Below are 20,467 nucleotides of genomic sequence, written 5' to 3'. Positions count from 1 at the left end.
CTCGGGGGTGGGAGCTGGCTTTGCAGGTTTGTGTGTGGGGCGCAGAAAGACCATTGTGTACCAGGAACAGAGGAAGGCTGGATGTCGTGAGGGGAGTGTGCAAGATGAGCTTGGGCAGGAATAGGGGCCTGGTCACATTAGCCTGTTTTCATTTTGGTGGCAGTGTTTCCAGATACACAAACAAGCCAACCTCAGAATTCTTCCCGTTGAAGGAATTATAGCAGCTTCTGAGTGCTTGACTTTTGCACTTCCTTTTCCAGTGTCAGGCTTGCTTCTTGGGACTCACCACACTCTGTGGTTATCTGGTAATTTCTTAGGGATGTTTGTTTGTTTCTCCTTCTCCCCTAGAAGCTCCCCGAGGGCAGAGACCCACCTGTTGTGCCACACTGACTGCTCCATCCCCAGCAGCGTGAATCCCGCCTGGCATATAGGAGATGCTCAATGGATATTTGCGTGAGGCGGGGGGATATGTCCCCCATATGTACCAGGAGGAGTACACATGGATTGTTTTAAAGACTTACTGAGATGATCTAGTTATTTTCCTAGGGAACATCTGGGATGCGCTTTCCATGGATGCCTCTTGCTGGCGTTTTACTCTTGGCTGAAACGTCCCGTTTTCACAAGGGTGTTGTCTGACTGCTGATGAAAGAGTAAACCTTTGCCCTCGTTGCTTAAAGAAAATCACAGGAACTTATCACCGTCTGAAATCATCTTGTTTACTTATTCCACAAGTGTGAGCTTCTTAAGGGCAGATACTGTCTCTATGCTGTAACTTTCTGCCCCAGGCCTAGGTGGTGCCAGGCTCTTAGTAGGTGCTCAGAAAATGTGTGTTGAGGGAATGGGTTTGATTTAAGAGTTTCAGGGCACTATTTGTTCAAATCCAAATCCTGTAGTCAGATCATCAGTACGGTGTTTCTAGTAAACTCTCCAAACAGCAAACGTATTTCCAGAGAGAGTTAAACATTCATCTTGAACTTGAATGACATGGGCCAAGAAGAGCCAGCAATCAGCATTTTTAAGCCTTTAGACTTATTCTTTTTTCTCACTGCTAATTTCTGCAGGAATAAATAGATGCTCACTGAAGAGCCCCCTCAGTCAGGAGGGTGGGGATGAAAGCTCAAATTATTTTCTTATTAATGTACAAAACTCCAAAAGTCTTTGCAGTCTGTATGCATTAACATTTGTTCTAACTGTAAAATTATTCTAAAAAGAAAAGTGATACTAAAAATATTAAGGAGTGTTAGACATAGCACTTTAAAAGCTGAAACTGAGCCTAGGTATAATTTAACTGAAAGTCGCACATTTTACAGCTGTGGCACCAACTGGAGAATTCCTCTACCTGGCTCACGAAGCTGGGACCCACCCCACGTAACTCTCATGCAGAAGCGCTTCGGTGTCCTGGAGGTACCAGTCCCCTTAGCAAAGGTAGGGAAACAGCTGGGCACGCTTGACGCAGCCCTGGCGACGGGGACGTACACCAGGGCCCCAGCACCACTCCACGTTGCACTGCCTTGAAGACCACGGCCCAGGCCTGTCACACGCACTAAGTGGTGATTGAATCCACCCTTTTCTCGTGAAAATGGCAATAGGTTACAAGCCAAAATTAGGCCTCTTCTTGCATTTGAGAGTTGTAGCTGTATTGTTTCCTAGAATATCTGATTGACGACATATACCACAGTACTTTTACATAGAAACCTTACTACATGATATTAAAATATTTTTGAGGAAATGCTGGAGAGCACTAAGCCAGTCCTTTAGATTATATTTCGTAAAAATTATTATTCCGCATTTTATAGTAGGGATAAAGGGAACATCCTCCTTGGGTTTTTATTATTTTAATTTTTTGCCTTTTTCATGTCTCCGTTACAAGTTCTTGGTTCTTTTCATAATTAATCAGAATTAATGACCTCTCAGTACTCTGAAATGTCTTACCTAGTCCACCTTTTCCAAGAATTATCAGAGAGAGTGAGTAGCTAGCATTTACTGTATGGGGTGCTGGGGTAAGTGCTTTACACGTATTTTTACACGTATTGATTTGTTTAATCCTCACAGGAACCATATGAAATAGGTCGGTGGTTTTCAAAGTGTTCTTTTGTCTGCAACCCATGCTAATGCATTTCATCATCATGATGCAGTAACAAACATCTTTATATATAACAAACAAAAGTGTCACCAATTAATGTTAACGCTGCAACCTACTCTATTTTCTTTTCTGCTCCTTTTTTAAAATACCAGTTTTGATCCGCTAAAGACTTCGTAGCCCACTAGCAGGTTGCAGGTCTCACAAAAAGTACTGCGGTGTGGTCCTTTTTTGCCCCCCATTTCACAGATGAGAAAGCTGACAGGTTAAGTGGACTGCCCAAGTGTCCCAGCCGGTGAGTGGCAGAGCTGGGATTTGAACAAGAGCATGGGTCTTACTTGGTTTACTAAACTGAATCATGCAGCAATACGACTTCCAGAAGGAAGTGGTCCTCAGGGTCATCGCCATCTTGCTTCTGTGATCAGGGAAAAAAAAAAAAGTACTTATAATACAAGTACTGTAACTCACCTCTGTTCTCCACCTGCCAAGAAGGAGCTGTTACACCCAGCATAAGATCGGGAGAGGGATGGGACCCTGAAGATTTGGGACTAGGGGGTGAGGATCTTCTGGTCTTATAAGGGATTTTGAAAACTTGGGGGTGAGGCAGACATGTTTAATTAGGATTTTTTTTTTTATTAAGTAGTACTGTGTGACTTTGAGGAAAAACTCTCTTCTATCTCCCTTCAAAATTCTCAGTAAAATTACCTACTCGCTGATACTTGAAACCAGGATTTGATTTTGGAGGTTGAAGTCCAGCCTCAAGGCTGAAACCAAGGCAGCCTCACCTGGTAACACTTCAGCGCAGAAACGCCGTACGCTCAGCCAACATTTATTAATTGTCCATTGTGTCTCAGGCGCTGTCCTGGGTACAGGGAATCACAGATGAATAAGGTCTCCTGGACACAGTTCCTGTGCATGTTGACTGGATCAGAAGAAAAGCATCTTGTGGATGCTCATAGCACCTCTGCGGTGGACAGAAAGAAGCCTGAGTTGTTAGCATCTCACCTTGTGGCCAGGGGTTCCCTGGTCTCACAGCTCTTCAGCTCCGTGTGGGATCCCTGTGCGCTGAACAGCGCCTGGCACGTTGTAGACACTTGACTCGCAGCCAGGCAAGTTGGATTTCAGAACTCACGTCGGGGACTCAGCTGCTTTCCATCTGCCTGTAAAAGTGTGAATAAAAGTGCGACCGTTCACGTGGAGAGGCTGCCTTCCGAGGGGTGTCCATGAGCATGGTATACTGCACTTCCTGAAGTCGGCCCGGTGCCCAGTGATCCGCCTGTGCAAACATCAGCCAGCCGACTGGCACATTCCACTCCCTCTGCCCCCGACTGAGTAACATTTCAGTGTCCTGATTCCTTGACCCTGGGGGGCAAAGGGGAAAACATCTGTTTCGTCCCTCTGTTCTTCCAAACCCACAGAGCTCCTCCAAGCAGCCGGGGTTTGAAAGAAGCCCTTTGCCTGCCCTGACGGGGACCGGTGGGGCTGTGCGTCAGCCACACCTAGGGACGCACCGTGACGGAGGCCGCAGAGAGGCTGAGGGCAGCCGAGTCATCCAAGCAGAAAGCACGTCTAGGAGCAGATGTGCCTCCTGCAGAGCCGAGGGAGTCGTGAGGGGCGGGAAGTGCCGTGTATCTGGAGATGGCGGCGGGAGAGGGTGCTTTGCGGGGCAAGTACCCTTCTGCCTGGATTCCACCTCGAAACACGGGGGACCAAGCAGTCAAGGGGGGACACGCGCGCGAGCCGGCTCCGTGTGCGGCACCGGCTCCCGGGCAGCAGTAGCAGTACTTCCGTGGACTCCGTTGTATCCGAAATCTGCAGGCTGCCCTCTGACTGGATGAGTAATGTTTGTTTACATTTGGAACGGGGCTGGTGCCTGGTCACCGATGCCCTTGCCGTGTCGGCGACCCCTGTTCTTTTTAAAGGGTGTTTTCTTGGCTGTACGGCAGCCTGAGAGGGCTCCCCCTGCTGGCTGTGGCCGGTAGAACCTGAACGGTTAGGTCCCGGGGCTTGTATAGATATTTTTCACGTAGGTGCACGTGGGCTCCTGGAGCCCAGCTCTCAACTTCCCAATCTTCTTCCCGCAGCCTCCCTGAGCAGCCTTCTGATCACACCGTTCCCGTCTCCAAGCTCCTCTACGTCCTCCTCCAGCAGTTACCAGCGCCGCTGGCTTCGGAGCCAGACCACGAGCTTGGAAAACGGCATCATTCCCAGGAGGTGAGCTGGGTTCCCCTGGCTGCGCAGGGCACTGGGGCGGGCGGCCCGGCGATGCTGGCGGACACTGCACTCACTTGCTGTCACCACAGACGGGCCGGAGCTTTCTGCTCGGCTTCAGCTCAGCCTGGAATTCACAGGTGAGAGGTTCCGGGAAAGACCCTGGGACTACCTGGGTAGATCCGGCATTGGTTTAAAGTGAATGTGTGCTCTCTTTGCACTGGGTCCCTTCCAGGTGTGCCTTCGTAAGTTAGAAGGCTGGAACCAATCTTTCCTTGGTTTACGGTGACGCCAGTGTGGTCTTTGAAAATATATGAACTCAAGGATGGTTAATTTCTGGTGAAACAAATTCTTAAACAGTCAACAGTCTGATTATGAATAGAGACAGCGTCGAGATACTCTCTGCCTTCCTTTCAGTTGGTTTTCAGGTCTAAAGTTTCGTTATGTTGCAAAACTCACGTTTTTGGCTTATGATGATGTTACATCAGTACCTTCCCACCTCTTCTTCCTACAACCCAGAAACTTAAAGGGGAATTAAGAAATGAAGGAATTAATTACCTATGAAAAACCCACATGACAGTTGGTTACCTTAGTAAGTGAATAGAGGTCGGCATGTGTTGGCTCTGAGAAGGGGTAAAGAGCTGGCTGCAGGCCTGCACTTCAGGAGCTCACAGAGACGATGCTCACGTAAACAGTGGTGTGAAGAAGGTAAGTGCTAAACGCTCAGAGGGGCATGGGGGTGTGCGGCCCGGGGGCGGGATGCAGCCTCGCGGGAGGTCTTGGGGTTTGGGCAGCCTTCGTGAAGGGGGGGACCTGAAAGCACAGGCTGAGAAACAGGGGAGCCGAGGCGTGTGCAGGGCATCAGGCTGCTGGCCCTCTTCTCCCAAAATTAACATCACGTGTTAGTTTTGTTTGTTTGTTTGTATTTAAAGAAACATTATGTTCCAGGGCTTCGGGCATTTTCAGAATAATCTATAACATGAATGTAAGGCTTTTCCATTAAAAATATTTTACTTACAAAATATAATAGAAATAATAGTGATACGTGACTATTATCACAAAGTTATAAATTACTAAAATGTTTTGGTGTAAAAATTTTATATAATATAATCAATAGTAATACTTCAGTCACTATCTTCATTCATCGTAAGTTTTTGCTGGCTCACTTTTCTGCACATTCATTCGTTTAGGTCATCAAAATGTGTACGTCAATCGACATAATTGAAAGCAGCATTAGTCACTCCTGGCAAATGCAAGCTGACAAATAATTTTTGATAACTTTTTTATTTTGGGAAAGTTCTTTGTGCGCATTGAAGGTGTTACTGGAGCTTTATAGGTTATAACAACATTGAGATGAATTTGTAATAAACCTTAAAAATATAAATTTTGGGTTGTTTGGCCTGAGGTGATCCAGCACTGGAGGCTACAGGCTCTTTCTTGAGGCTAATGGCGGACTCTGGGAGGGCTAACGCCAAGGAGTACTTCCCAGAACTTCTGCTGCCAGTGTCCTTGTCCCCACAGTGAGACACAGCCACCCCCCACCTCTGCAGGAGACCCCCCAACACTAGCCAGCCGTGGGGCTGACAGGGTCTCGGTGCTCTGGCCGGGTGTCAGGCCTGAGCCTCTGAGGTGGGAGAGCCGAATTCAGGACATCGGACCACCGGAGACCTCCCAGCTCCACGTAATATCAATGGGTGAGAGCTCTCCCAGAGATCTCCATCTCAACGCTAAGACACAGCTCCACTCAACAACCAGCAAGCTACAGTGCTGGACACCCTATGCCAAACAACTAGCAAGACAGGAATACACCCCCATCCATTAGCACAGAGGCTACCTAAAATCATACTAAGTTCACAGACACCCCAAAACACACCACCAGATGTGGACCTGCCCACCAGAAACACAAGATCCAGCCTCATCCACCAGAACACAGGCACCAGTCTCCTCCACCAGGAAGCCTACACAACCCACTGAACCAAACTTACCCACTGGGGACAGACACCAAAAACTACAGAAACTATGAACCTGCAGCCTGCGAAAAGGAGACCCCAAACACAGTAAGTGAAGCAAAAAGAGAAGACAGAGAAACACACAGCAGATGAAGGAGCAAAGTAAAAACCCACCAGACCAAACAAATGAAGAGGAAATAGGCAGTCTACCTAAAAAAGAATTCAGAATAATGATAGTAAAGATGATCCAAAATCTTGGAAATAGAATGGAGAAAATGCAAGAAACGTTTAACAAGGACCTAGAAGAACTAAAGAGCAAACAAACAATGATGAACAGCACAATAAATGAAATTTAAAATTCTCTAGAAGGAATCAATAGCAGAATAACTGAGGCAGAAGAACGGATAAGGGACCTGGAATATAAAATAGTGGAAATAACTACCGCAGAGCAGAAAAAAGAAAAAAGAATGAGAAGAATTGAGGACAGTCTCAGAGACCTCTGCAACAACATTAAACGCCCCAATATTCGAATTATAGGGGTCCCAGAAGAAGAAGAGAAAAAGAAAGGGACTGAGACAATATTTGAAGAGATTATAGTTGAAAACTTCCTTAACATGGGAAAGGAAATAGTTAATCAAGTCTAGGAAGCACAGAGAGTCCCATACAGGATAAATCCAAGGAGAAACATGCCAAGACACCTATTAATCAAACTGTCAAAAATTAAGTACAAAGAAAAAATATTGAAAACAGCAAGGGAAAAACAACAAATAACACACAAAGGAATCCCCATAAGGTTAACGGCTGATCTTTCAGCAGAAACTCTGCAAGCCAGAAGGGAGTGGCAGGACATATTTAAAGTGATGAAAGGGAAAAACCTACAACCAAGATTGCTCTACCCAGCAGGGGTTTCATTCAGATTTGACAGAGAAAATAAAACCTTTACAGACAAGCAAAAGCTAAGAGAATTCAGCACCACCAAACCAGCTTTACAACAAAAGCTGAAGGAACTTCTCTAGGCAGGAAACACAAGACAAGGAAAAGAACTACAATAACAAACCCAAAACAATTAAGAAAATGGTAATAGGAACATACATATCGATAATTACCTTAAATGTAAATGGATTAAATGCTCCAACCAAAACACTGTCTGAATGGATACAAAAACAAGACCTGTATACATGCTGTCTACGAGAGACCCACTTCAGACCTAGGGACACATGCAGACTGAAAGTGAGGGGATGGAAAAAGATATTCCATGCAAATGGAAATCAGTAGAAAGCTGGAGTAGCAATTCTTATATCAGACAAAATAGACTTTAAAACAGAGTATTACAAGAGACAAAGAAGGACAGTACATAATGATCAAGGGATCAATCCAAGAAGAAGATATAACAATTGTAAATATTTATGCACCCAACATAGGAGCACCTCAATACATATGGCAAATACTAACAGCCATAAAAGGGGAAATCGACAGTAACACAATCATAGTAGGGGACTTTATCACGCCAATTTCACCAATGGACAGATCATCAAAAATGAAAATGAATAAGGAAACACAAGCTTTAAATGATACATTGAACAAGATGGGGACTTAATTGATGTTTATAAAGGACATTCCATCCAAAACCAACAGAATACACTTTCTTCTCAAGTGCTCATGGAACATTCTCCAGGATAGATCATATCCTAGGTCACAAATCAAGCCTTCATAAATTTAAGAAAATTGAAATCGTATCAAGCATCTTTTCCAACCACAACGCTATGAGATAAGAAATCAATTACAGGGAAAAAAACGTAAAAATACACAAACACATGGAGGCTAAACAATACGTTACTAAATAACCAAGAGATCACTGAAGAAATCAAAGAGGAAATCAAAAAATACGTAGAGACAAATGACAATGAAAACACGACAATCCAAAACCTATGGGATGCAGCAAAAGCAGTTCTAAGAAGGAAGTTTATAGCAATACAATCCTACCTCAATAAACAAGAAAAATCTCAAACAATCTAACATTACACCTAAAGCAATTAGAGAAAGAAGAACAAAAACCCCAAAGTTACCAGAAGGAAAGACGACATAAAGATCAGAGCAGAAATAAATGAAAAAAAAAAGAAGGAAACAATAGCAAAGATCAATAAAACTAAAAGCTGGCTCTTTGAGAAGATAAACAAAATTGATAAACCATTAGCCAGACTCATCAAGAAAAAAAGGGAGAAGACTCAAATCAACAGAACTAGAAATGAAATTAGAAATGAAAAAGGAGAAGTAACAACTGACACTGCAGAAATACAAAGGATCATGAGAGATTAATTACTACAAGTAACTATATGCAAATAAAATGGACAACCTGGAAGAAAAGGACAAATTCTTAGAAAAGTACAACTTTCCAGGACTGTACCAGGAAGAAATAAAAAATATAAACAGATCAATCACAAGCACTGAAATTGAAACTGTGATTAAAAATCTTCCAACGGACAAAAGCCCAGGACCAGATGGCTTCACAGGCAAATTCTATCAAACATTTAGAGAAGAGCTAACACCTATCCTTCTCAAACTCTTCCAAAATATATCAGAGGGAGGAACACTCCCAAACTCATTCTATGAGGCCACCATCACCCTGATACCAACACCAGACAAAGATGTCACAAAGAAAGAAAACTACAGGCCAATATCACTGATGAACATAGATGCAAAAATCCTCAACAAAATACTAGCAAACAGAATCCAACAGCACATTAAAAGGATCATACACCATGGTCAAGTGGTGTTTATCCCAGGAATGCAAGGATCCTTCAATATATGCAAGTCAGTCAATGTGATAAACCATATTAACAGATGGAAGGAGAAAAAACATATGATCTCAGTAGATGCAGAGAAAGCTCTCGACAGAATTCAACACTGATTTATGATAAAAACCCTCCAGAAAGTAGGCATAGAGGGAACTTTCCTCAACATAATAAAGGCCATATGTGACAAACCCACAGCCAACATCGTCCTCAATGGTGAAAAACTGAAACCATTTCCACTAAGATCAGGAAAAAGACAAGGTTGCCCACTCTCACCACTCTTCTTCAATATAGTTTTGGATGTTTTAACCACAGCAATCAGAGAAGAAAAAGAAATAAAAGGGATCCAAATCAGAAAACAAGAAGTAAGACTGTCACTGTTTGCAGGTGACATGATACTATACATAGAGAATCCTAAAGATGCTACCAGAAAACTACTAGAGCTAATCAATGAATTTGGTAAAGTTGCAGGATACAAAATTAATGCACAGAAATCTCTTGCATTCCTATACACTAATGATGAAAAATCTGAAAGAGAAATTAAGGAAACACTCCCATTTACCACTGCAACAAAGAGAATAAAATACCTAGGAATAAACCTACCTAAGGAGACAAAAGACCTGTATGCAGAAAACTATAAGACACTGATGAAAGAAATTAAAGATGATACAAACAGATGGAGAGATATACCATGCTCTTGGATTGGGAAAATCAACATTGTGAAAATGACTCTACTACCCAAAGCAATCTACAGATTCGATGCAATCCCTGTCAAACTACCAATGGCATTTTTTACAGAACTAGAGCAAAAAAATTCACAATATGTATGGAAAGACATAAGATCCCGAAGAGCCAAAGCAATCTTGAGGAAGAAAAACGGAGCTGTAGGAATCAGGCTCCCTGACTTCAGACTATACTACAAAGCTACAGTAATCAAGGCAGTATGGTACTGGCACAAAAACAGAAATATAGATCAATGGAACAGGATAGAAAGCCCAGAGATAAACCCGAGCACATATGGTCACCTTATCTTTGATAAAGGGGGCTAGAATATACAATGGAAAAAGACAGCCTCTTCAATAAGTGGTGCTGGGAAAACTGGACAGCTACACGTAGAAGAATGAAATTAGAACACTCTCTAACACTGTACACAAAAATAAACTCAATATGGATTAAAGACCTAAATGTAAGGCCAGACACTATAAAACTCTTAGAGGAAAACATAAGCAGAATGCTATATGACATAAATCACAGCAAGATCCTTTTTGACCCACCTCCTAGAGAAATGGAAATAAAAACAAAAATAAACAAATGGGACCTAAGGAAACGTAAAAGGTTTTGCACAGCAAAGGAAACCATAAACAAGACGAAAAGACAACCCTCAGAATGGGAGAAAATATTTGCAAATGAAGCAACTGACAAAGGATTAATCTCCAAAATTTACAAGCAGCTCGTGCAGCTCAATAACAAAAAAACAGCCTAATCCAACAATGGGCAGAAGACCTAAACGGACATTTCTCCCAAGAAGATATACAGGCTGCCAACAAACACATGAAAGGATGCTCAACATCGCTAATCATCAGAGAGATGTGAATCAAAACTACAATGAGGTATCACCTCACACCAGTCAGCGTGGCCATCATCAAAAAATCTAGAAACAATAAATGCTGGAGAGGGTGTGGAGAAAAGGGAGCCCTCTTGCACTGTTGGTGGGAATGTAAATTGATACAGTCACTATGGAGAACAGTATGGAGGTTCCTCAAAAAACTAAAAATAGAACTACCATATGACCCAGGAATCCCACTACTGGGCATATACCCTGAGAAAACCATAATTCAAAAAGAGCCATGTACCAAAATGTTCATTGCAGCACTATTTACAATAGCCAGGACATGGAGGCATCCTAAGTGTCCATCGACAGATGAATGGATAAAGAAGGTGTTGGCACATACTTACAATGGAATATTACTCAGCCATAAAAAGAAACGAAGTTGAGTTATTTGTAGCAAGGTGGATGGACCTAAGCCTGTCATACAGAGTGAAGTAAGTCAGAAAGAGAAAAACAAATACCGTATGCTAACACATACATGTGGAATCTTAAAAAAAAAAAAAAAAGTTCTGAAGAACCTAGGGGCAGGACAGGAATAAAGACGCAGATGTAGAGAATGGACTTGGGGACACAGTGAGGGTTAAGAGTAAGCTGAGACGAAGTGAGAGAGTGGTATGGACATATATACACTACCAAATGTAAAATAGATAGCTAGTGGGAAGCAGCTGCATAGCACAGGGAGATCAGCTCGGTGATTTGTGACCACCTAGAGGGGTGGGATAGGGAGGGAGATGCAAGAGGGAGGGGGTATGGGGATATATGTATACATACAGCTGATTCACTTTGTTATACAGCAGGATTGTAAAGCAATTAGACTGAAATAAAGATGTTAAAAAAAAAGAAAAAAGCATAAATTTCAGTACATCTGGATCAGACGATTCTTATGGAACATTTTGCTAAAGATTCAGTTCTTCACACACATCCATTTTGTGTAAGTCTGAATTGAATTTTAAATGTATCTTTATGCACCGTTATTTTAATGTTTCCTCTGCCATTTCCTGTGACTTACAGAGGTCTTACAAGAAACTGGAAGTGTCTTCATGGGCTGCATATAATTCAGAATGCCTGTTTACGCACTGTGTCACTACATCGTCAGTTATACAGAAATTTAATTTTAAAATGGGCTTCATTTCTAATAATTTCTTCTTCTGAAGCTTCATATGAAAGTTGTGGGTATTTTCTATCCAATGCAGCAATCTCTACATTCAATTTCTGTTTCTGTGCCTGTGAATATTTGCTTTGCAGTGTTGCTGCAGTTTTCAAAACGAGATATTAACAAACTCTTTAAAGAATTCTAGTAACTCCCTGATGTACTTTATCGTATTGTGAACCGTAGGCTCTTCCTTTGTGATAGTTTACTGCCCTGGGGCTCAGGACGAAGAGCTAAGTGTTGTGCAGACTCCACAGGGGTGGGCTCTGATGATGGGCAGACAGGCTGCCTCCCCCTCGGTCCGTGCCTTGCCCCAGCCCTTCCCCCCTCCCATGGCCGTGCCGTCTGCCGCCGCCGCCGCCTATCTGGGCCCAGGTCCCAGCCTTGGGGCCTTGTGGCACCGCCTTGGTTCTGGACTTGTGGGTGTGTGCCTGACCCCAGGCCAGCGACCCAGCTTCCGACCCCGCGCCGTGTGCTCGGCTGCCTGGCGTCTGCCCTGCCCACGCCCATGCGTCATCACCCCATCAGACTTCACTTCCAGAGCGCAAGTTAAAGGTGACACGGTTAAGAATCAAGGTAGCACCCAGAGAACGTCACCGGGAGCCTGGGCCCTCCTGAGAGCAGCCCCGCAAGGCGGGGGTGGGGGGGGCGCAGGCTGTGCGCCGGTGGTCCTGGACTCGCCCTTGCCTGACGCCCAGGACGGAAGAGCCGCGGGCGCTCAGCTTCGGTCACTGTGCCCGTGAAGACCCTTCGATTACCGGGGTCGCCGCCCGTCTCTCCCTTGTGGCAGGTGTGTGGGCGGGGATTAGTTTCTGACGCGGGACCGGAGAACACTGGGTACCAGGGATGCGATCGCCTCCGGCTCTGAGAGGAAGTCACCGCACTCAGTGACCTGGTTCCTGAGAGAGTGCAGGGCGGCCAGGGAGGATCTTCACAGTCTTACGGTTGGTTGCTCGCTGACCCCCGTGCCACGTGGGGAGCTTCGGCGACCGGCGGGTGGGGGGAGTCGGCGGGGGGCAGTTTACCCGCTGGCGCAGAGGTGCTGTCCGTGGAGGAGAGAAGCTGCGGATTCCCCCCTTAGTGCGGCTGGTGAAACCCTAAAGAAGCAGGTATGACGTCCCAGAAAGTCTTTGGCCCGGAATTGTAAACTGAATAACCAGAAAGAGTCGCTGATGAGATGTTCCTTGACCTGCAGAAATGGCGATTTCATATGTACCAACATAACCCGTAGATTCCGCCTCCATTCAGAGCTGACATAACCAGTCAGACTGAGCAGTCCTGAGGCCAATTACAAGTCACTGAGATGTATTTAAATAGTCAGGTTTTGCTTTATTTAGGATCTTGAAGTATTTACAAGGTATGTAAATGCTCATTCATGTGTCAACAAAATTCTATTTGAAAAATCCAGTGTGTAGCGTGGTCTTCCCTTGACTTGAAGGCCTGTCAGCTGGTGTGACCGCTCCCAGCCCGTCCCTGCAGTGGGTGGGTCAGACGTGGCGCCAGAGCCCCTGGTCACTCCCAGTGTCCGAGCAACGAGCCAGGGCTAGCAGACAGAACCCCTGGGCTGTGACTCCGGCGTGGTCACTGAAAAGCTTTCTGTTTTGAAGCAGGTTGGTTAGTCACTCTGCCCCAGTTTTCACATTTGCAGAATGGTCTGTGTATCTTACCTGTTGCCTTGAGGGTAAAGCTAGGATGAAGTAGTTGTGTGCAGACTTAAATTTTTTAAGACGTTCTGAAACATGCTTTCATTGTAGATTGATCTTAAAAGTATATTTACAAATACCGCATGACCTGATTTATCCCAGTTTGCGTGGTTGATCCAAGACGACAGGTTGAATGAAGCTCAGTTGCTTTAGAATTCAGAAGAGACATAGGGAAGCGAGTAAGAGGCACGCACGCCGTTAAAGCCGCGGGTGTTTCTCAGAAGTTCGGCAGACGGCACCGTCTGCTGTGCTAGGTGCACTTGGCTGCTGTTTCTGGGGTGGAGCTGAAGCTGACACACATCTGCAGAGGGCTCAGTGGTCGCTGCGGTCTGATCACCAAGGACCACGCTGGCCAAAGATGAGTGGACTAATGGAGTCATTTTACTTCTGCAAAAGGGGGGATGTAGGAGATAACGAAGAAGAAAGGGTTGTAAGAAAGAACTGGTGTAGCAGAAGCTCAGAATTTCCTCTACAGAATAGGTGTAAACTGGTGCGGAAAAACAGAGTTATAGGACGAGCACTCTGGAAAAGAAGAGGGAGCATGGTTTGCAGTTAAGTAAAGTGGTAAGAGCGCCTCGAGAATTTCTTCCTGACGAGCACATGGTTAGGATCTAGGGATTTCTCAGAGAAAGCAATTGCTGGTTTATTTTAACGGGCAGCGTTCACAAGAGCATCTGGAAACCACGTCCTTCCTGCGCCATGTCTGTCGGCGAGGACTTTTACTGATTTACCAGCCACACCTAAGTCTCCGGCATCTTGCTTAAAGTGGAGCAAAACAATGACATATCCCTCTGAGGTTAGGGCAAGATGTCTTCTCCTTTCCTTTAAGATAGCTTTCCTGACCATAAAACTTCTGATGTGTGTTATGTTTTTAAGACGTGGGTATGTTGGAAATCACGGGAACATTACAGGCTGTGAGCAGGGCACTACAGAACAAGTTAAAGACCAAGAAGGGGGCTTCCCTGGTGGCGCAGTGGTTGAGAGTCCGCCTGCCGATACAGGGGACACGGGTTCGTGCCCCGGTCTGGGAAGATCCCACATGCTGTGGAGCGGCTGGGCCCGTGAGCCATGGCCGCTGAGCCTGCGCGTCCGGAGCCTGTGCTCCACAACGGGAGAGGCCACAGCAGTGAGAGGCCTGCGTATCGTTTAAAAAAAAAAAAAAAAAAGACCAAGAAGGAGGATGGCTGCCTCAAGTCCCATGAGCAGACGTGACCGTTTGGGTGTAGTTTGTAGTAAAGGAGGTGGTGTCCCAAGCTTGGTGACAGACAAGGCTGAATGGTGGAGCCCATGAGAAAGAGAAGGCTCCCTGCACGCCTACCATGTGCCAGGCTAGGCGCTTTCATTTGCAGTGTGATGTCCTTTGCTTTGGTGTCTTTGTAGAAAAAAACAAACTAATTAAAAAACTTTTTTTCACTCTTGCCGTTAGCAGCTATGTGGTCACATGCTGGTTTTTCAGACTAGTTAAAGTAGAGATACGGATTGGCCATATTTGTGAGGCTTACCCCTTACGACAAATTGAATACATATTCAGAGTTTATTGGCTTCTTTTATCCTAGAAGCAGAGTCTCTGCAAAGAATCTTAAGTTGGTCGAGGATCTGACTGTAGCAAAAGCGAGGTGGGTCTTTCTGCTCGGGGGGTTTCCCAGAGAGTATCCCCAGTCGCATGGCTTAATCTCAGCATTTACAGGAGTAACTTCATCTAATGGTTTTAATAACCTTGGGAAAGTAAGCCTCAGCTACTAGTAAATGTCCAAACGTGATGCCTGGGTCACACAGAATACCACAGAGGACCATGTCTCCTCAGATGTTCTTATCCATTGGTATCTATCAGCTAACGGATGCTTCACACCCCTTCCTAAATGCGGCCAATCTGATGTAACATAGTCCAAGGGAAAAGGGCTAAGAGTCTAACAAGAGGACGTTTGAAATTACTTTCAGTTCTCACTTAAGTTTCTTTTTGCGTTAGGCTAACACTGAATGTCAGGCGGAGGTTTTCATTTTCACGACGGAGTCTGATGCAGGAGGACAACCTGGCGGTAGACACACGTTGAGTTAGGACCGCATGCCCGGATCGGCCACCAGGGTGTCGCCCTGGCTTTACGGTTCGTCCTCGGTGTGGTTCACTGATGCAGCATGACTCCCAAAGCCCCTTCTCCTTCCAGGTCAACGGATGAGACGTTCAGCTTGGCCGAAGAAACCTGCAGTTCCAACCCGGCCATAGCTCGGAGGAAGAAGATTGCCATAAGCCTCATCTTTTCCCTGTGCGAGACGGAGGAAGCCCAGAGGAACTTCCAGGACTTCTTTTTTTCTCATTTCCCCCTGTTTGAGTCTCACATGAACAGGCTGAAGAGTGCAATTGAAAAGGTACTGAGAATGCAATCCATTGTCACACGGGGCTGTAAGGGTCAAGGGCTCTCTGTACCCGCTCGCTTTCCCAGGGCATGTAGATCGGCTGCAGCAGTGGTAGGACGTTCCCTAGGCACACTGAAGTCAGGTACCAGATCCTGATTGCTTTGGGAAAGGGAATTACTGCCCCCAACGACTTCGGTCATGACTAGCTTGAGTGTGGGCTCTAACATCGTGTCTTATTAATAAAGCCCAGTAGATGGTTACGAAGGAATTTCTTCTCCACGTAATGTGGCTTGTTTTCTTTCCACCGAAGGCCATGATCTCGTGCAGGAAGATCGCGGAGTCAAGTCTCCGTGTCCAGTTTTATGTCAGCCGTCTGATGGAAGCTCTGGGGGAGTTCAGGTAAACTGGCAAGGTTTGGCAACCCCAGCAGGGGAAATTGGTGAGCAGCGGTAGCAGCGGCCGTGGATCTCGGGATGCGTGGAGACCACAGCTCGGGAGTGTGGGGGGCTAGCAGTTACTAGTCATTTTGGCAGCTCCTTCCTTTGAAGCTAAGGCCCAGTGGAGCAAAAAGTGTAAGCCACCAGCACTGAGTAATCCTCACGACTGCCAGAGAGACGGTCCCTGATGTGACTGTTCCTAACAGAGTGAATGGAGAAAACTAATATTCGTACGTCTCGTGTCATCTCCCAAAAGCCCTAAGAGTAAGCACTCTTAGCCCATTTTACAGATGTGGAAACTGGAGGTTGAGATGCTTGTCCACAGCCTGAGTGGGGAGAGTATGCACGTCAGGGGGGTTACACTCCAGTTTGCCGGGACAGCCCTGTGTGCACCCGGTGTCTTCCCATCGGTGTCCTGGTCGGGACATTAAGTTGTACGGCCACCCTAGCGTGCCCTCACTGTCATCTCCTAACTGTTGGTACTTGTGCCCCGGAGAGCGGTTTTCTGGAGCTCTTGCCCCTCGTGTCTGGGCTGTAGCTGGGATCCATGGTCACCATGCTGAGCGGGGCTGTTGCAGCGCTTCTTAGGGCCAGTTTCTGGGTGTGGAATGGAATCGCACTTCAGAGCCGTCACGAGCTAATTAAGAGTCCAACCGTTCCTCTCTAGCCCAGGGATAAAAATGTTTACGATTCTTACAATGTTAGAACGTTTTTGTGATGCTTAAGGCAGAGGCTGGTGAACTCTAATGCTGCTTGGAGCAAAATCCCCACCCAGCCTTAGTTGAACCCTGGGTTGTGTGTAAAGTACTCAAGTAGCACGTTAGTCCTTATCTGGGGATCATCCAGACCCACGTCGCACATTTGAGAAATAGTGTGAAGCTGTGTGTTTCGATGGCAGTGGGGTGACTAGCGAACCTTCTATGGTTTGTGTGGGCAGCGCCGGGCGGGCTGTGGTCAGGCTCGAAGCTGGCTTGTGCTGGAGGGTCTGGACACTCATTTAGTAGAAGGTCCGGAATCTGAACGGACAGGACCTGAGGCCTCACTGTGGATAGACGGGTCTCATCCTTAACCTCAGCGACCTGCTGCTCCAGAAACAGCGACAGGATCACGTGTTAGCGTTGGAAACCTTGGTGTCAGTAAGCGAAGCCCAGGTCCACGTAGCTGTCACTTGTCACTGCTGGCTGCTCAGCAGGTGCTCTGCCTCGTGCCAGGGCAGGATCCTGTGTGTCCCAGCTCCTTGATGCACACGGCCGGAAACTCAGGTCAGAATATGCCTCGTGTACCCCCATCCGGGAAGCGGGGTGTCTCCTAGACGCAGAGGTGCCAGTGGAGATCCTAGGCTCGTTGGTGCGCTCCCTGGAAGGACTGCCACGAGCCACGCGGCCTGGAGCAGAGTCCCCGGCACGAGGCGCTCTCATCCAGACCTTGTCATTCAGTGCGTGTGTGTCTCCCGCAAGGAACTCCTTTACACCTGCAGTTTCCTAAGCCGTAAAGTGACACGGCCAGACTCGTCACTTTCCCTAACAGCTTACAGTTCTAAGAATTTGATTCTGTTAGCCCATGTAACAATCTAGTATATAATATGGTGAAGAAGAGCCATTTATTTGTGTTCTTTTTTCATTTAAAGTGAATAGGGTGCTTTGGTTCAAAGAACAAAAGCACTAACCAGAAATTGGGTGACTTGAGTTCCCTCTGGTCACATTTTCAGTCTAGCATGTTTATTCTTTCTTCCTTTATTTTTTTCCTATGAAAACTGGCATAAATTCTGACACAAGGCATCGTGCAAATAAGTCTTTTTAAGGATGACTATTTTATATCAGTGGTTAGTATACCTTTCCTGTAAAGGGTCTGTGCCCCACGGCTGCTCAGCTTTGCTGTGGTGCAAACGCAGCGACAGATAATAGGGAGATGATTGAGCATGGCTGTGTGCCAATAAAACTTTATTTATAAAAAAAAAGGTCAGATTTGGCCTGTGCATCGTGTCCTAGTTTACCGACCCCTGTTTAATATTCTGCTTTGGATGCCTTAGGGGCTCCCTAGACCCAGGTGAGTGTTTTCTTCTAGATTCCTTTACACAGAGATCATCCACTGTGACATCTGTGACAGTTCCCTGTACCTTCTCTTCCGTAGAGGGACCATCTGGAGCTTGTACTCCGTCCCAAGGATAGCCGAGCCCGTGTGGCTGGCCATGATGTCCAGCACCTTGGAGAAGACGCAGCTGTGCCAGCGCTTCCTCAAGGAATTTACACTCCTGATAGAACAGATCAACAAGAACCAGTAAGCGGCGGCGCTCTGGAGCCTTGAATGCCAGTTCCGAGGCTGGTGTACGTGCTGTAGGTGACATGCCTCTTCCTGCATTGACTCACCCCGTTGTGTTTTCTCCCGTTTCTCCAAGGTTTTTTGCTGCCTTGCTGACCGCGGTCTTAACCTACCACCTGGCCTGGGTGCCCACCGTCATGCCCGTTGACCACCCTCCCATCAAAGCCTTCTCCGAGAAACGCACCTCTCAGCTGGTCAACACGCTGGCCAAGACACACCCATACAATCCTCTCTGGGCGCAGCTGGGTCAGTACCGTACAGAGACCATGTGGGACAGAATAGGAAAGACGGGAGCCTCTTCTGTTGCTATCCGCCATCCGGCCCGGCGATTCCCAGTTGTCACTGGGCTGCAGGGAACGGGGGACTGGCCCACAGACTCTACCTGTAAAGCAGCCCCCGTCCTCCCCTCCCCCCGCCAGAGCCTCGTTCTGCTCTTTAAAGCCACATAGGTCCGCAGCTGCTCCTCCAGTGGGGCTCCTTAACTCGGCACTGTTGACATTTGGGCCAGAAGATTCTTTGTTGGGTTAGGGGGGAAGAGGACTGCCCCATGCCTGGTCGAATGTTTAGCAGCATCACTGGCTTCTGTTCACCAGCTGCCAGTGAAAACCCCTCTTGCAAAGTTGTGATGGTGAAAAATGTCTCCAGACAATGCTGAATGTCCCCAGCGGGAGAGGAGAGCCCCTGGCTGAGGACCACTGCCCTAGAGGGCGGGCCGGATAGGAAGGAAGTCGGACAGAAAAGAGAGTAACACACTCTAGGATTTTGCCGCCTTTTAAGTTTGAGCTGAGGGCAGAGCCCTTGTCTTTCTCTCCATTGCCCCCTTAGCTGCTTCCTTCGAGCTTTGTGCTCAGGCCTGGCGCGGGGACCTGACGCGCCGCGGGGCTGCTCGTGGAGTGTGCGCTTGTGAGCCCAGGGCTCGGGGGTAGGAGAGGCGCGCTCCAGGGCCTGTCACTTGGCCGAGTCTGCAGTGACCCGTCAGGCCTGCGCATCCGCTCTGTCCCAGGCCCCGTCCCTCTGCGGGACCCAGGGCCCGGGTGACACGCAGCTCAGCCTTGGGGAGCCTGCTGCCCGGTGGAGGAGAAGGGCCGTGTTCAGAACGCCCCGATCACTCCTTTGCTGGGGTGAGCAGAAGCCTGCGAGGGATGCAGTGCAGTGCAGAGGGTGAGGACATGCGCAGACGGCTGGACCAGCTCCCAGCCTCCTGGGCAAGTGCCCTAACCCTCTGTGCCTCCGTTTCTCCCTCTGGGAGATGGGTGGTGATGGCTCATGGCTGCCGTGGGAGTTCCACTGCTTGTACGTGAAGCCCCCTGTGACCGGCACCGCTGTTGTGGATGTTGATACGGGGGAGGCACCAGGAGGGGGGGCATGGGGGGAGGGGGCCTTCAAGGAAGACACACTTGAGGAATCGGTAGAAGGGCAGCATTTTCCAGAAAATAACGGCAGACCGGGGAAAAGCACCGCAGTCTCGGGAAACAGCGTGTTGTTATAGTAGTGAAAGCTGCCACCATGGGCCAAGCACTGTTCTGGGTGCTTTCTGCACGTATTAATTAATTAGACTCTCATTCTAACCCTGGTACTGCGTCCTCACTGTATCACAGATAATAAAGCTGTCTTTCCCTGTGCCCGGGGTCATGAGATACGGGAGGTAATATGGTTAAAAAAAAGCCACAGACCCTAACATTTATCATCTCAGCCATTTCTAAGTGTGCAGTTCGGAGCGTTAGGTCTGTTCACATTGTTCACGCTCTTCTTCACCCTGTAAAATTACACCCGTGCAAGACAAAGGCATCCACTCTAAAATGAGTAGCTTCATCAGTCCTGGACTCAGAGAAGTTGCCTTCAAGGTCAAGGTCCATTCAGCCTGT

The 20,467-nt window shown here is 46.9% G+C and overlaps 1 protein-coding gene across 10 annotated transcripts in view; it reads left to right on the top strand.

The window, feature by feature from the left end:
• Nucleotides 1-20,467, top strand: part of FNIP2 (folliculin interacting protein 2) — a 126,154-nt gene that overhangs the window by 77,160 nt on the left and 28,527 nt on the right. For all 10 annotated transcript variants that reach the window (XM_022582256.2, XM_022582253.3, XM_089911334.1 and 7 more), the window contains 5 exons: nucleotides 4,165-4,294; nucleotides 15,657-15,858; nucleotides 16,157-16,245; nucleotides 18,414-18,560; nucleotides 18,679-18,848. In XM_022582256.2, the coding sequence (XP_022437964.2) occupies nucleotides 4,165-4,294; nucleotides 15,657-15,858; nucleotides 16,157-16,245; nucleotides 18,414-18,560; nucleotides 18,679-18,848 (738 nt within the window). The remainder of the gene's footprint in view (nucleotides 1-4,164; nucleotides 4,295-15,656; nucleotides 15,859-16,156; nucleotides 16,246-18,413; nucleotides 18,561-18,678; nucleotides 18,849-20,467) is intronic.

The sequence above is a fragment of the Delphinapterus leucas genome, chromosome 5, assembly GCF_059928025.1.
Source record: "Delphinapterus leucas isolate spDelLeu-1000000601 "Yukka" chromosome 5, BTC_Dleu_Yukka2, whole genome shotgun sequence".
NCBI lineage: Eukaryota > Metazoa > Chordata > Mammalia > Artiodactyla > Monodontidae > Delphinapterus > Delphinapterus leucas.
The sequence above is the reverse complement of the archived record's forward strand: the minus strand, read 5'-3'. Positions and strand labels throughout refer to the sequence as shown.